The sequence below is a fragment of the Leguminivora glycinivorella genome, chromosome 25, assembly GCF_023078275.1.
Source record: "Leguminivora glycinivorella isolate SPB_JAAS2020 chromosome 25, LegGlyc_1.1, whole genome shotgun sequence".
Classification (NCBI taxonomy): domain Eukaryota; kingdom Metazoa; phylum Arthropoda; class Insecta; order Lepidoptera; family Tortricidae; genus Leguminivora; species Leguminivora glycinivorella.
Window position 1 is genome coordinate 11121341 of NC_062995.1, and position 17989 is coordinate 11139329.

The 17989-nt window shown below is 37.7% G+C and overlaps 1 protein-coding gene across 2 annotated transcripts in view; it reads right to left on the reverse strand.

Annotated features, from left to right (window-relative positions):
- Positions 1–633: 633 nt before the first annotated feature.
- LOC125239162 (zinc finger protein OZF-like) overlaps positions 634–17989 on the reverse strand; it is a 35950-nt gene continuing 18594 nt past the window's right edge. The window contains exons 1-3 of one of the 2 annotated variants that reach the window (XM_048146672.1): positions 16012–16463; positions 15646–15777; positions 634–3285 (exon numbers count right to left, since the gene is read on the reverse strand). In XM_048146672.1, coding sequence (XP_048002629.1) covers positions 2123–3285; positions 15646–15777; positions 16012–16333 — 1617 coding nt within the window. In that variant the 5' untranslated portion in view covers positions 16334–16463 and the 3' untranslated portion in view covers positions 634–2122. Of the gene's footprint in view, positions 3286–15645; positions 15778–16011; positions 16464–17989 lie in introns of those variants that run through there. The other variant, XM_048146673.1, reaches the window with a different exon arrangement.

Below are 17989 nucleotides of genomic sequence, written 5' to 3' on the forward strand. Positions count from 1 at the left end.
TGTTAAGCGTAATAAAAATATTAGTAAAATGTCCATCGCCTTTTTTGACCTCTGAAACAAAGGTTCTTTAAAATACTATAGACAGTTTTCATATTAAAATATTTAAATCTCATATTGACTTTTATTCATATCCTCCGGCAGTGTTACCCCGATATGATTTGTTGCGAGGGCCCATTCTCTTTCGCGATATATCAGAATAAAAAAAGCATTATTAGTATGTTGTTTACTTAATTTATCACAATGTTTACAAATGTTCTTTTATACATTTCTGGCATGCCTATAAATCACTCCTTTATGACAATATTTGATTTATACGACTATAAATGTGAATAAAGTAGCCGATGTGAGGCAGAGAGCTGTACAGTGTCGTTGATAAGTTCGCTATGCCGCCTCCCGCGACTCTAACACACCCACTGTCCGGACACGATATTCCAAACGACAGCTAGATAGATCCTGCGTGGCACACTAGTGGGATAAACTCTATGGCATCGGTGTGTCCCTATTGCACTTACAGACAGTGCCAAAAGGACGGCCTAATATCGTTTATCACGCGACCGTCCCTGCCAGCCTGGCAAGGCTTTTCATCATACTGTTTACTCATATGGACTGTCAAATAACTATGTGCTTGTCAAATGACTTGCACTTAGTGAAATAATCTTTGCGTTGGTCAATATGGGCTTCAAAGTACCACGTTGCACGCTTTCTGTCGGCCGTCGTCTTGCTGATGCAGTATCAATAGGTTACTGGAGGTCAGTTTACGGTAATTCCATTGATATTGTTCATACAATTATTTTTTTTCTTTTCTAAACCAAAGCAACGCGTATACAACCCGTTTACAACGGGTATGCAATGACCATCATACGCGGTTACAACCGCCGCCCGCAGAGACCGGCTCGCGTCCGTCGCGTGTCCTGCGCGGCGCGTGCCCTGCGCGTCACGTGTCCTGCGCGTCGCGTGTCCTGCGCGTCGCGTGTCCGCTCCGACGAATATTCTCGCCGACAATAGTGCCCGGGCTGAGCATGGCCAGTGACGGAACGGGCTAGTGGGCAAGGTCTCATCGTTTTCATACTTCTTTTTTCTTCTTCTTTGCATCCTGTTATCTTCTGCTGGGGTGTAGGGCTCGAATCATATTTCTCCATTTACTCCGGTCTTGGGCAGTTTGGGTGACCTCCTCCCACCCCATGCCTAGCACCCTGAGCGCCTGCTGAACCGAACGACGCCAGGTCGATTTAGGGCGGCATGGTTTGCGCTTTCCGGGTACATTCCAGGTGAGGGCTATTTTGGATAGGTGGGTATCAGGTTTTCTGAGGATGTGTCCAATCCAATGCCATTTCCGCGTCTGTATTTCTTCTTGTACGGGTGCTTGTCCAGTTATTCTCCATAAGTGGGCGTTTGTGATCCAGTTAGGCCAAAGGATACGTAGGATCTGCCTCAAGCATTTGTTCACAAACACTTGGAGTTTTGACATTAGGTCTTTGCGGACAAACCAGGTCTCACACCCGTACAGTAATACGGCCTTTACGTTGCAATTGAAAATCCTCAGTTTAGTTCTTCTAGTCAGGGTCGAGGAGCTCCACACCGGTTTAAGCTGACCGAAAGCGGCTCGGGCTTTGTTTATTCGAGATTCAATGTCAGCTTCAGTTCCTCCACTCTGGTCAACGATACTGCCCAGGTAGCTTTGGTCTCATCGTTTTCATACAAAGAATATTTTTTGACGGATACGCTTCTAGCACGGTCATGGTATGGTACGGTCTAGGCAAAGACCTTGGTTTAAGGCTTTTGTGGCTAAGTTGGTCATAGCGACGGCTCCGGCAAAGCCGGTCGCAGGTTCGAGACCTGCCGGAGGTGTAACTTTTTCCATTAATTTAGAAATTGAAGGACAAGGCAAAAAAACACCGAATCCTGATAGGATCACTTTGTTGTCCGTCCATACGTCTGTCTGCCTGTCACGACCCTTCAGGAACGCGTGGTATTATGTTGCATACCTCAAATAATACATTCATGAGTATCACAAATTTCACAATTACTTTTTCGTTTGCGAGCGTAGGTGCACCGGTTATATTTTTATGCCTTGTCCTCAGTGTGTGTCCTTACATGAACTAGCAAAGTATGTTTATAGCTGTTAGCGTAATTGCACAGGTTTGCATTTATATGATTTTTCTCCGGTGTGTGTCCTTACATGTCTTTGCAAATGATGTTTATAGCTGCTAGTGTAATTGCACTGGTTGCATTTATATGGCTTTTTACCCGTGTGTGTCCTTACATGAGTTTGCAAATCACTTTTCCGGCTACTAGCGTAGTTACACTGGTTGCATTTATACGGCTTTTCCCCAGTGTGTATCCGTACATGATATAGCAATGACATTTTATGGCTGCTAGCGTAGTTGCACTGGTTGCATTTATATGGCTTTTCCCCAGTGTGTGTCCTTACATGACATTGCAAACTACGTTTCTGGCTACTCGCGTAGTTACACTGCTTGCATTTATATGGCTTTTCCCCAGTGTGTGTCCTTACATGAACTTGCAGTGAACTTGTATAGCTGCTAGCGTAGTTACACTGGTTGCATTTATATGGCTTTTCCCCAGTGTGTGCCCTTACATGAACTTTTAAATCTTGTTTGTAGTTGCTAGCGTAGTTGCACTGGTTGCATTTATATGGCTTTTCCCCAGTATGTGTCATTACGTGAACTTTCAATGAAATTTTTAGGCTACTAGCGTAGTCACACTGATCACATTTATATGGCTTTTCACCAGTGTGTGTCCTTACATGATTTATCAAATTATTTTTCTGGCTACTAGCGTAGCTGCACTGGTTACATTTATATGGCTTTTCCCCAGTATGTTTCCTTACGTGAACTTGCAATGAAATTTTCAGGCGACTAGCGTAGTCACACTGATCACATTTATATGGCTTTTCACCAGTGTGTGTCCTTACATGATTTATCAAATGATTTTTCTGGCTACTAGCGTAGCTGCACTGGTTACATTTATATGGCTTTTCCCCAGTATGTGTCCTTACATGATTTAGGAAATGATCTTTCCGGCTACTAGCGTAGTTGCACTGGTTACACTTATATGACTTTTCCCCGGTGTGTTTCTTATAATGAATTTTCAAACGACTCTTGAAGCTGCAAGTATAGTTGCACTGGTCACACCTGTGCGGCCTCTCACTGGTGTGTTTACTCAAATGCCTAATTAAGCGTAGTTTCTGAACCGTCGTATATTTACAGTGAGCACATCTGTAGGTGTCGGGTCCGCCACTTGATATCTTCTGTGGAGTTTGCCCTGCAACAGAAATACCTTTATTTTACTAAAGAGCCGGGTCCACACAGACCGCACGCCTCGCGAGGCAAACGTCCGTGCTCATGCGCGCACGTTTGCCTCGCCAGAGCAAATTAGCTCGGCAAGATGGCGGTCCTCGGTCAGCTCAGCTGTTATAAGGGACATTGTTGCGCGACACATTTCGCCAGCGTATTACGAGTCGCAAATTACTTAACAACCTAATGGTTTGACAAATCATATTAAAACTAAACTAAACCTTCGACAAATCATATTAAATAGAACCTGAAGAAAATTGTAATTAAAAAGAAGATTCTTTAGATCAAATACAATTAATTTCTCGAAGAAACTAGCGTCTTAACTCTTACGGTTATCGAGTTATTAAAAAAATAAAGATAATTACTGAACACGTGAGTGACAGCCTTTACCAATTCCTAATGTTATTCGTTTTGACATGTGCCATCAATTACTTAACACTAACTTGAATGTTATTCTTAAGAGTCTCTCACACTAATAAATTCATTTATTATGTATGAAAATGACGAAAAAATTTATTTGCCAATTTAACTAAAAGTGATATACAGGGTGGTTCCTGATAATGAACCTAGCTACGTGTCGAATTTAACGGAAAACAAAAAAACACGGTGTACATAGAAATATCCATGTGTAGTATATCCCTAATTAACACTTTAACAGTAACTTAACGTTACTGTCTGCAACATACATGTGACACACGTATGTGAATAAAATAGCATGTAAGCAATAATTTACTATATAAAGTATGTTTAGTTTTACTTGCTCTCTCTTCTGTATTGATTATTGACAATACAACACACATCATTCACAATGACCAGTTTTACTTAACCTCCATTCAACCCTCCAACTTCATCATATCTCATGGCGACCCATACCAGTAGAACCAAGGAAACGGATTTCACCACGGAGCGCAACATATGAAAATGAAGACAGAAAAACAATTCAAGATTGAAGATTCAAGATTGGGTAACGAAGATACCACCATTATGAAGATCGGCACTGAAGATACAAGATTACTTTTATGAAAATTGAAGCATTGAAGAAACCATTTTTAAGAAGAAAGAAGCCTTTCAGCAAACTAAAGAAGAAAAGAAGAAAGAAAATAATTATGTCCTATAAATAAGCCTACGAAGAAAGAAGAGCGTTGTCCAGGGTTTCCCGGCTCGCGAATCAAGAGGTGTCCAGGGTTATCCCGGCCCATCATCAAGAGGTGTCCAGGGTTATCCCGGCCCAGCTCGAGGGAGTCCAGGGTTAGCCCGGCCCGCATCATCTTCAGAGCATCGGTCACGTGCACATGGAAGACTCACGTTGCCAGCCAGCGTCACGCGACCCGACCGCCCGCCCGTGCCAGCGCGGAATGCAGCGTCAACAATTCAACATGACCTACTAAGCGAAGTACGTTCCCGCTATCTATGTAAGTTAGTTATATTATTTTGTCATGTTATTTAGCAATTTATAGGGATCCTTTTTGCAGCATTTTTTTTTTTATATTAATTTAATTGAGGTGACAAATTTATTATGTTATTAGAATTACAGTCTTTACGCGATAAACTAAATAAGTTGGAAGAGGATATTTCTAAGTTAGGTCCAGAGAGGCGGCGGAAAGAAATAGGTAGAAAGAAATTAGAGGAATCAAATTAATTATATAACCACTTTGCGGATATTGTGTCTCAGTTAAAGGAAAAGCAGGACGAATATAGTTCTTCAGAAATAAAACTAGGTAATTTACTTATAGGCGAAGTCAGAGAAACTTACGAGAGGATTAAGTTATCGTTACTATTCTTTGATACAGATTCCCAAACAGACGAAAAAATGGCTAAACCTAGTTTTGATGTTAAAACGGCCATCGCCTTGTTGCCCGTCATGACAGGACAAGAGGATGCAACTAAACAGTTAATAGATGGTATTATTATGTACAGTACGATTATTAATACCGAATCTCAGCAGACATTGATAGAATTCATTTTAAAAACAAGACTTTCGTCTAGCGCTAAGCTCAGGTTAAAGACGTCATACGTTAGCGTAGAATCTCTCGTTTCGGATATGCGTACATTTTTGCTTCCTAAAAAATCGTCCGAATCAATTCAGGCTCAGCTGTACAGAGCAAGACAAGGTAGGAGAACAATAGAAGCTTTCGGAGCTGAAATTGAGGATCTTTTTGTCAATTTGACTATTTCTCAGGCCGACGGTAACGACAGTAGGTACGACGTACTGCGGCCACTGAACGAAAAGTCAGCTATTAAACGCTTTGCAGATGGTCTTTCAGACCCAAAATTAAGCACAATAATATCTTCTAGGCAATTTACATCCTTGCCTGAAGCTATTAGGACAGCCATTGATGAGTATAGCTCGTCACCACGCGACGATCAGATCCTACATTACAGACGGGGACGTTCTCGTAATAATTATCATAACAACGAGAACCGGAATAATTATTATAATCGTTACGATAGGAGTAAAAGTTATAATACAGACAGAAATACATTTAGAACACGGTATTATTCTAATAATAGCCGTAATGCAAGTATTTCGCAACACTTCCCGACAAATAGAGCTACGCGGCCACAGCCTTTTGCTGACCGCGCATCCAGCGTTCGCCGACCTGCGCGCGCGACCCCGCCGCGGCCCGCGCCCGCGCACTCACGTGCTCAACACATACGATCGACAAATGAGGACGTAAAACCAAATAAGCAGTTTTTTCGTGACTAACATGAATAGTGCGATATTTAACTATAACAAAAATAATTATAGTACGGTAAATTGTATTGTAGGTAATGGACATAAATTAAAACTTTTGGCCGACAGTGGAGCAGGCCTATGTGCTATTAGGTATGAATATTTGGAAAACAAACCCGATCTCCTTAAACGAGTGCAAGGAGATAGCATTACTATTACGGGAGTTTGTGGAGATTTAATTTCAGATGGATACATTTATTTAGATTTAGACTTTAACGGTTTTATTTGCAAAGGAAAGTTTCATGTTTTTAAGAATTTGCAATGCTCAGCTGAAGCTATTTTAGGTGAAAAATTTTTCTTACGTTACAATGCAGACATAAGTTATAAACATAATGCATTATTTTTAGAGGACAAAGGTCAAACTGTCTCAATACCTATGAACGTGTATTCTAAAAGTAGTTTTATTCAAATCATACCACCTCGCTGCGAAATTATGACTCACATCGCGTCACAGCTGACCGATGATTGTGTAGTACTATCGGAAGAAATGCAAGAAGGCGTTTTTGTAGCAGGTGTCATTTCAAGACCAGAGAATGGTAAAATACCAGTACGAATATTAAATACGACAGACAAGCCAGTCAGTTTAGATTTATCAAGTTTGAATGTACACAGATTATGCCATTTTGATATTTGCAATTTTGTGATGTGGAGCGTAAATGATAACTACTTCGTATGGAGTATACGTTTAATGTGTCTTAAATAACAAGTACATGCCAATATATACTAAGCTATGCACATGTGTGGGTAAGGTGTGGTACACACACTACACCTTCCCCCCCCAGAGAAAAAAAAAATATTGTTCTATACTGAGGAATATTTTTTTTTCTAAATTAAAAAAAAAAGAATTACACAAAGTAAAAAGTAAGGAAGACTATCTAATGTAAGCAAAAGCTCTTAGTGAAAGTATGTATTATACAAAATTAAATCTTTTTTTTTATACAAGTATTAGGTAGGTACAGTAAAAACACTTTGAAGTTGAAAGAAAGAATATTTGCTGAATAATAAATTCAATTTAAAGAGTTACTCATACATTTTTCAATAAATGGAAATTACAAGTTATACGAAATTTGTCTAAAATAAACACAAATTTCCATTATACGCTAAGGCACCATACAATAGTTATTACCATGGGTGGGTACCCATGTATTTTTATAAAGGTTATACAACTTATAGGTTATACAGTTACTTTTATGACGGCGTTGATGACGAAACGTGTGTTAAACAATATACCTATTTATATAAAACTAAGCAGAAAAGACTACGAATAACATCATAGACTTAAAAAAAACCTTAAAACCATCACTAAGTAGGTATATATTTCATTTCCACAGACAAATAAGTATCCGTCGATACTTTTTAAATCCAAATTCAATGTACGTTAAGAGTATATAATTCCAACCCTGGGTACCTGGGAACAATCATATTTCTTATTTCATAATTTACTGACTTGCAGGTATTATTTTTAATTGATAGACGTCTTCATTTTGTTTATTATAATAATAACATTGTATATAGTTGTGCATCTAAAGCGTGCTTCTCTTTTTTATGGCAAGGGTACACAACGCATTTACTTACCTGGCCGGCCGACCTTACTATATATTTATTTATTTATTTGCTCAGGATACAAGGATATTTATTTTTAAGCGCGCACACATACAATATATTTACTCACACAGGCAGTTCTTTTAACACGTCCTTACATAATAACCTTCCATGTGTCCAAGGAGTCTTCACGATTGATGCTCGACCGAATCATGATCAGATCTCCAAGGATTCCCTACCTGCCTTGTACCCTGGCGTACCCTTGCTATACCATATCGCTCATGACTCCTCTCGGGCTGCCGATGATACGATAGGCATATTTATAAGTATATCGATTCAGTAACACTCATTAAAAAAAAACATTCAATTACCAACCACAATTAAACCAACACCATAAAACTTCAACAAATAAGAATTTCAACAACCCTTGATTGATCAGACCAGTCGCTCTTTGAAAAGCTTACCTGCTTCAGTTTACTCGACTTCCAAAATCTCGCACACATACCTAATTTCAAAACACAAACCATTCCTTTCTATTCCATCCTTTACTAATAAGTACATACAATTACCAACATTAATAAAACCTCTAGCCATAAAATCCGTCGCAAAATAAAACAAAACTTGAACACTCCTATACCTAAATAACAAAAACATTTCATATATCAACAAATTCCATATCCATTTTACACCAATTTAAAAATAATCCAACTTTTTATCTCTTATTTAGATCTCAAATATATTTATTTTCCACACATTGTTAAATACGTAAAACATATTATAGTCAATTCTGAGAAAAAAAAAAATCTGAAACATTCAAGTACATTATTATTTCTTAACAATCTAGTTCTAAATACTAATTTTCAGTTTAATATGGTCAAAAGTCGGTAAGATTATAATTATATGCAATTGCCAAGTTAAATACGATAAATTTGAAGTAATCTAAATGATTGCACAATACTATTAATAATGCATTATGTTGAAACTGAAATTCGAAACGTAATAACAGAAGCTACATACCGATCCCTTATATGTGAACACGTGTCGCGGATGACGCGGCCCACCTGTACCTTATGACGAATGTTGTATCCAAGTGCAGAAATAATCTTGTTAAGTTTACAATTTGAATTACATAATGCAAAGTTGAGATTAAATGATACAATTAATTATTACTATTGAGGTAAAAAAAATGAATTAACATGTGCCATGCTTTTAACCATATTATACGTAACTACTATTTCGTCATCAAGCAGCATTAATATGCATTAATATATCTTAAAAATAACAATTCTCAAAATAACTTTCCACATTTTTATCACCTATTACGAATTAATATTAGTACTTATTATTTCACATTACAGAAGTAGCAAAAAAAACACAGTAAAAATAAAAACAAAACAAGGAATACTCGTATGTACGAAAAAGCCGCAATTTCATGAAATATTGGAAAGAATCGAAAACACTGAATTATCAACTGCTGCTCCTTACTGCCGGAATGATCCCCCGTGAACCAAACACACGTAGATGACGCAGGCCCTCATAGTATCAAGGACACAACACCTTTCAGTTCTTTGAAGTACTTACTACATATATTATTGTCATCACTTTGAGAATTCATTTAGAATTATCCATTTTTAATAAGTTGTATACATGTCACTTACAACTGTCCACCAATTATAATGTTTTTATTCACCGCTGAATGTCAGTACTTAGGTACGCACTTTATTTCCCATGTACTTTTATATTTTATGTAAGGAACTGCGAATGTCTATTTACATTGTTTGACGGAGAACATTTATTTTTAAAGTTCCGCGTTTTCACCATAACTTCATCGATCACTTTTTAATCAAAATTTATCGTCCTGTCGATTGAATCACTTTCACCGCTCGAAAATGTCAAAGTATTGCACAAAACAAAAAGTATTACTTATTTACTAGACTGGCTGGCGCAGCGCGCCGCCAGTGCAGCTCGAGGCCGCACTGGCAGGATCGCCATGTGATGTGGAGCGTAAATGATAACTACTTCGTATGGAGTATACGTTTAATGTGTCTTAAATAACAAGTACATGCCAATATATACTAAGCTATGCACATGTGTGGGTAAGGTGTGGTACACACACTACAATTTTGATTCAAGGAAAATTAGTGTTGACAGAGTAAAAACACTATTAGATCTTTTAAATTTAGAAACTTATTTAAATAAAGAGGAACAATTAAGCATAGAACAAATTTGCGCAAAATACGCAGATGTTTTTCATTTGCCCGGCGACAAGCTAACTACAACTAACTTGCTACAGCACAAAATTAAGTTAAAAGATAATTCAAGTCCGGTATACGTAAAGCCATACAGAATACCATATGCTTTACGTAATGAACTTCAAACTCAGATTAAAAATATGCTAGATAACGATATAATAGAGGAGACCACCTCTGAGTGGTCCAGCCCAGTTTTGTTAGTTCCCAAAAAATGTGATAAGTTAGGAGAAAAGAAGTGGAGGTTAGTTGTCGATTATAGGCAGCTTAACAATAAGATACAGGATGATAAGTTCCCACTACCCAATATAACGGAAATATTAGATTCCCTTGCAGGTAGTATATATTTTTCAAAACTTGATCTTTCTCAAGGTTATTACCAACTAGCTTTAGACAAAGAATCTAGAAAGTATACAGCGTTTACGACGTATCAAATGATAAGATGTATCAAATGAAGCGATGTCCCATGGGACTGCGAACAAGCCCTAGTGTTTTCTCTAGACTTATGACTATAGCCATGTGCGGATTAAATTACAAACAATGTTTCATATATTTAGACGATTGCATTGTCATAGGAAACTCCATGACGTCACACAACCATAATCTTATTCGAGTGTTAAAACGATTGAGAAGTACAAATCTTAAGCTAAATCCATTAAAGTGTGAATTTTTGCGAAAAGACATAATGTATTTAGGCCATAAAATTACTTCAAATGGAGTAGAACCCGATCCAGCAAAAGTAGAAGCATTAAATAAATATCCAAGACCAACGAATACAGATGAGGTAAAAAGATTCGTAGCATTTGCCAATTATTACAGACGGTTTATTCAAAATTTTGCGAATATCGCTTATCCATTAAATCAACTTTCTAAGAAAAATGCAGTTTTCAACTGGACCCCAGAGTGTGAAACAGCCTTTATAAAATTGAAAGAAATACTTACAGGTCCACAAGTTCTAGATTACCCTGATTTTTCTGAAAGTAATGTGTTTACCTTACATACAGATGCTTCAAAGATAGGCTTAGGAGCAGTTTTGTCTAATTCCAATGGCAAAGTAGTCGCGTATGCAAGTCGAAACCTTAAGCCAGCTGAAACGCGATACCCAATAATAGATTTGGAATTGCTAGCTATAGTTTGGGCGACAAGACATTTTAGACCATATCTCTATGGGAAAAAGTTTAAAATTGTCACAGACCATAAACCTTTAATTTATCTTTTCGGAATGACTGATCCTTCGAGCAGATTAACCAAATATAGATTATATTTGGAGGAATTTAATTTTGACATTGAATACATTCCGGGACGAAACAATGCAGCTGCAGACGCATTGAGTCGTTTACCGATGAATAGTGATGATTTAAAAAATATTAGGACAAACGTTGTATCAGTCATAACGAGAGCTCAATCACGGAAGTTACGCACGCAGCAAGAACAACAAACGTGTGATCAAGGTAGCTTAGTGACAGATGATCCCGCACACGATAGGCTTGATCAACCTAGAGTGGTGGAAATCATCAAAGCACCAAAAAATTATATTGAATTAATACTAAACTCTAACTATAAGACATGTCGAAATGGAATAATGAGTAGTAAAGGAAATTTTTGGTACGTACCAAGCAAATCGTGCATGTATCTAACATCCCGATCGTTATCTACCGTAGGCGTGTTAGCGAGGGAATTAGAACAATTTTGCAAGGAGCAAAACATAAGTGAAGTTATAATTATAAAGAATTATCGAAATGCACATAAAGTAAATGAATTTTTAGCTAGCTATAAATGTGATATTCCTAGGATCTTAGTAACAAGAGGTGTTACAAAAGTATACGATAAAGATGAAATACGAGTTATTTTAAACGATTTCCATCTATTACCCACCAGTAGACACGCGGGGGTTAATAGAATGCTTAATAATATAAAGCAACACTACTTCTGGCCAAGAATGAGCCACGATGTATACGAGTACGTTAAGAAATGTGCACATTGTCAATACAACAAGCACACTAATAAGTACATTAAGGAACCAATGGTGATCACTTCGACACCAAGCTCATCTTTTGAAAGAATTTCTTTAGATATACTTGGACCTTTAGAAATAGATAATTATAACTATAAGTACGTATTAACAATTCAGTGTGAACTGACTAAGTTCGTAGAAGCATACCCGTTAGAAAGAAAGGACACTGAATCTGTAAGTAAAGCTTTTGTAAATAATTTCGTTTTAAGATATGGCATTCCAAGCGACATTATAACGGATCAAGGTACCGAATTTATGTCTAGTGTATTTAGCGATATTTGTAAATTATTAGGTGTTAATAAGCTACACTCGACTGCTTATCACCACGAAACCATAGGAGCGCTTGAAAACACACACAAAAATCTAGGTGCGTATCTTAGGATTCAATGTAGTAACAACCGCACCGATTGGAGCACTTGGTTGAGTTATTGGTGTTTCTCATATAACACCACCGTGCATACCGAGACACAATATACGCCATTCGAATTAGTTTTCGGCAAACACTGCCGTTTGCCCAATAATTTAATTTCTTCTGTCGACCCACTCTATAATTATGATAGTTATCCTAAAGAATTTAAGTATAGGTTGCAAAGAGCTCAATCAGAAGCTAGAAATAATTTAATGTCTAGTAAATTTAGTAGAAAATTAATATATGATAAGAAAATGAATTCTGTTCAATATAAACCAGGAGACTTAGTACTTTTGAAAAATCAAGTAGGCAATAAATTAGATTCTATTTATAATGGACCTTATGAGGTTATAGAAGATATGTCACCTAATGTTAAGATTTCAAAAAATGATCAGATATATATAACTCATAAGAATAACACTAAGATGTATTTGATATAAAAATAAGTTTATGTTATTTTAAAATAAATAAGTTAAAAAAAAATGTAAATTCATACACGTATGTCACATTTTTTTTCTTCCTTTGTGGGGGTGAAGAGTAACTTTACGGGGAGATGTAGTATATCCCTAATTAACACTTTAACAGTAACTTAACGTTACTGTCTGCAACATACATGTGACACACGTATGTGAATAAAATAGCATGTAAGCAATAATTTACTATATAAAGTATGTTTAGTTTTACTTGCTCTCTCTTCTGTATTGATTATTGACAATACAACACACATCATTCACAATGACCAGTTTTACTTAACCTCCATTCAACCCTCCAACTTCATCATATCTCACATGACTCAGGGACAAATATCTGTGCTCATCACACAAATCAGTGCCCTTACCGGGATTCGAACCCGGGACCGCGGCGTAGCAGGCAGGGTCACTACGCGCTAGGCCAGACCGGGCGTCAGTTTGGATTGTTTATCAATCTTCAAAAACACACACACACTGTAACGAAGCGGATCTTTCTATAAACATAGTTAAATATTTTGGCTTTTAATTTGTGAACGAAACACTTCCTTCTCGTTCATTGCATTATCTGTTGCACTTCGATCCACATATTTATGTTTATCTGTTGTAGGGTTGCCATACAACAAGTATTATTCGAAATTGTAGGTATTTTGGCTGTCATTCCAGGAAAACTTTGTATATTTTGATCTCAGACGAAGGATACTATAGACTTGACACAAGGGTACACCCGTAAGGGACAGATATAGAATAATGGAGCGAATTTAAGAATCACTTTAAAAATGGCTGACAGTTTACCATACACAACCTACGTAATTTGGGCGGATAATAAGCTTGACAAGTCACGTCCTTATTGTTTGCCACAAACGTTTGTGGCAACGGCGGAAAAGTGAAACTATGACAAAGACAAAAAATAACATTTTGCTCTCTGTCACTCTTATTATAATTTGTATGTGACCATCTCGTTCGGTAGTGGTATTATTATTTGGCTGTCTAGTCTATAGTATCCTTTGTTTAAGATTTTGATAAAGTTTAGGCATTCATTTTTGGAAAATATAATATTTTGGAAACATGAAATGAAATGAAATATTTATTTTTCATCAAGTAGGCATATTAGGGACCGGCCACACTTAAGACACGCATGTCCTGAGGCGCGCAACGGACGTCCGCGCCACGCCGCCTGAATGTAATTCAAAAAACGTCTCCTCAGTACATTTCGTATAGGAAGGACGTAAGACGCGCCCCAGGTGGCGTGGCGGAGACGTCCGTTGCGCGCCCCGAGACACGCGACGCTTAAGTGGGAACGCTGGCTTACAATGCGCATATGAACGTCTAATAAAGCTACGCCGGCTCTAACCCTACGCCTCAGCCTCGAGAAGATTTCAGTCCCCCCTCAGTTGGGAGGGGGTTATCCACTATGGGACATAGATGTGATCACATGTTTCTAAAGGCTGTTCTGGAATGACATTTGTTTGGGTTTCTGTTACTTCAAATGCTGATACAGAAACTGGAGTAATTTTCGTTTAATTAATTAGAATAATTATTGTTTATTCGTGTGCCACCCGGCTTTTGTTTTGGGTCCTTTAAATTCGAAATCCATTCAGTGCGGCGTCTTTTTGTGACGAGATGCTCTCTTGTATTGTAACCGGACGGCCGCGAGGGCCTGGAGCCCGGCATGCCACGTGCTGCCGTGGCGTTCTTGTGTGGTGCTGTTTAGTCAGGCTGAGTAAGTAGATTTAATTGTGAGCTTTTGATATTTCCATGGCGTGAAACGTGGAGATGTTCTCAACCATAAATTGGTTTATTTCCGTCTGGCAGAAACATGCTAAGGATGGGAGTGCTCCGTGGAGATCCTCGGTCTGCAGTCTGCAGGTCTCCGGTGAGCTCGCTTACATTTTTTGTTTTAGTTAATCACTGTGTGTGAGGGCACTCGACTAATGTGGCCAATTTATTTGTTTCACAGGAGTGGGGAACAAACCTTAAATGTTTAACTTAACGTTTTTAACTTAAGTACAATTGTGATGTGCAAGGAAACTTCTTTGGTGCTACTGGTGCAAGGTGCCTTTGGACCTTGTTTTTTTGTGTGGAAGGGTCAGCCCTGTCCACGTGGCGAGGGGGCGTCAGCTCCGGAGTTCATCCCTGACGTGTGTCTCCTGCTTTACCACTGAGCGTAGTTCATATTTCATATGGTGTCGAATTTAGTATTTTGGAAACATTAACTGAAACCTTTCTGTAAGCAAGATTTTATTTATATTTAACTAGCTTTTGCCCACAGCTTCGCTCGCATTGAATTCGAAAATTGCGGAATGCTTGCGAAATACAAACGTCCACCTCCTACTTTAGGGAAGTGGGGGTTTAGAAAGAGACAAATAGTAGCCTATGTCACTCACTACTTAAAGAACCACATCAATTCGTAGCTCCGTTTTGCCGTGAAAGACGGACAAACAAACAGATGTCCTCTCTTTTTTGTCTCTCCTCGGTAGAGCCAAAACTTAGTTTTTGTATTATTATATTTTTTTTTTAATATGGGTGTATTTTACTTTGACTTTTCGGAGCTTACAATTCCATTTAATTCAGAAATTATCACTCAACAAATCTGATTATAATCTTGCGGCTGATTGCAGATATATCTAATTTAAATTCAGACGCTGCCCATCACTAATCCGGCCTATTCCCCATCTTACCAGTTGAACCAATGGAAATTTCCTTCCTAATAGATTTACTAGTTATACCCGTGGGAACTGTTGTCCCAGTCCCACATACATTACCAGTAAAACAAAACCCCCAATAGCCAAACTCTTACATAAGAGTCTACATAGAATTAGGTTATTGATATTGACAACCTACATAAACTTGAATCTATGATCCAAGATAAACAAATTGCCAGATAGATCTTGTCACGTAATAATTATATACCTGACTCGTTGTCCCGGTCTGTACTCCGAATGTGGGTGAGAAGCTTGTCCATGTCAAGACGATTCAACCGCACACTGCAGTCCCTTAGGACAATCTCACACGACTGTTGCTCTTTGATCGCCCCATTTGACACTGAAAAAAATTACAGACTTGAACAAAAACCATGTCCCCATATTTATGATCACTTAAAGTATGATTACTTAAATTATACTATGATATGAACATTTACGTAGCATTAAGGTATACTTTTGGTGGTCTAAAGTTGTTATTCGGTTTAAAACTGAATATTTCCAAACACAAATAGGTTAAGTAAAGTTATATATGTAAAATTGAATATGTCTTTGTCTAAAAGAGCCCACAACTAACCCGTTGTCGCGTGTCGCGTGCCGCGGCGCTCCACTAGCTCGGGGCCGAGCACGAGCTCGTCCTTCACCGCGTGGCCGGCGTACAGCTCCGCCGCCGCGCGCGCGCTGGCTGACTCCTCTTTTACACTCACTTCTGAGTACGATGGCTCACTGTTTATACACACACCATCGGGTCTAGGTTCGTCCTTGACGCACACATCGTCCAGAAAATGCTCCACTTTCACAGACACTGCGATCGTTGATAAATCCGTCATACACGCATCCTCACCGGGCTCAGCCTTCACGGTAATACTTTCAGTGCCCTGTAACGCTGGCGACTCCATCGTAAACTATTTGTAAACACCATTACCACTATTAAATTTGCTAGTATTATTGTACAAGCAAGTGGACAGAAGTGAGACCTTCATCCGAATAAAATTGTTTTTGTTTTATATCTGTAAAACATATGTACATATCAACAGCACAGAATTACAGTTAAACCAGAATGAGTAGTTAGGTCAAAAAGTGTGTCCACATGAGAGGTCATTGTTTGGGCTGGTGTCCCTCTCGCACTTACTGACAATGTCAACATTATTCAGTAACGTCATCACTGTCATACATTGGGGATACCAGCCAATTTTCAAAGTTACTACCAAATCTACTAATACCCATTTGAACATATTTTTTAATTATACAAATCTTTGATTTATTGGCATCAAAATAATTACATTATAATTATTTTCCAATTCTTTGAAATATGTCGAAACCCTAGTTTGAATATAACACTAAAATAATATAAGAAGTTATAAAGTCAGGTAATATACAGATAAAAATACTACTACTATGGTAACCTCATTAACACTGGCCACACGTGCGAGAGGGACACCAGCCCAAACAATGCCCTCTCATGTAGACCGTTTTCGCTAGTCTGATATGATCACCTTTCTGTCTCAGTGATAAGGTTCAATTTAGTATGGCAAAAAATGTGATTCCACAATCTAGTTTAATAATTCTAAATCTATGATCAACAGACGATTCATGATCCATTACTACCAAGAATTTTATATATATCTCTGGATAGTGCGTGCCGACCAATGAGTTGAAGCCAGGTTCATTCACCTTTACTCCTATGTTCTATCTCATTCCAACACTGTGATGTATTGCCAGATAAGTTAATTAAAGAAACGTATAAAACATTCTTCAATCAAATTGACTTACTTTTCTTTGTATTATACAAAAAAAAACTCAATCAAAAACCTTATTTCTCCGGTATTTACCTCCTGCGTACTATGGGAACACTAATAATAAAAAAATATGCCCGATATGTCAGAATTGTCAAAATTCATTCTCCGATTCAGAGATTTATTTTGCAAAATAAACGTTTTTCGACGATTTACTTAAGTTCTGAGCTATGTATTGCATAGTGAACCATTGTGGAAGTAAATGGAAACCGAAATCCGACGTAAAATTTCACAAGTAAGTACTTATTTTACCAAAATGTTCATAAACCTCACTGGCAATAAATTTTCTTCTATTTTGCTTGTAATCTTGGTTAGTTCTTATCATTATATTGGTTTCATTGTCTCAAATTATATCAAAATTCCCACGAATAGGTTTAGAACGATAAATATGACCTTTAAAGAAAAATAATGCTATGTGTGGTTTTACGACTAGGGTGACCAATCTTTTTTCTTGCATGGTATTTACTCTTATTGAATGGAGCTAAATCTATCAACTTGGTACGGTTTCTATGTTCATAGTTCATATCACAGTATAATAATACCAACTTTATATAATTTATGTCTTTACAATTAACATGAATAATATTAAACTTTTCAGTGTTCCAAAAGATGAAGGAAGGAGGCAGCATTGGCTGTTGGCTGTCGATTGTACCGATAAAAGGAAATGTTTCAGAGCGTTCGACAATTTGCAGATTTGCACTTTAAGCCTGAAGATTATGACACAGAAAGAAATTTTAAAAATCAGTCCAGTAACGACGG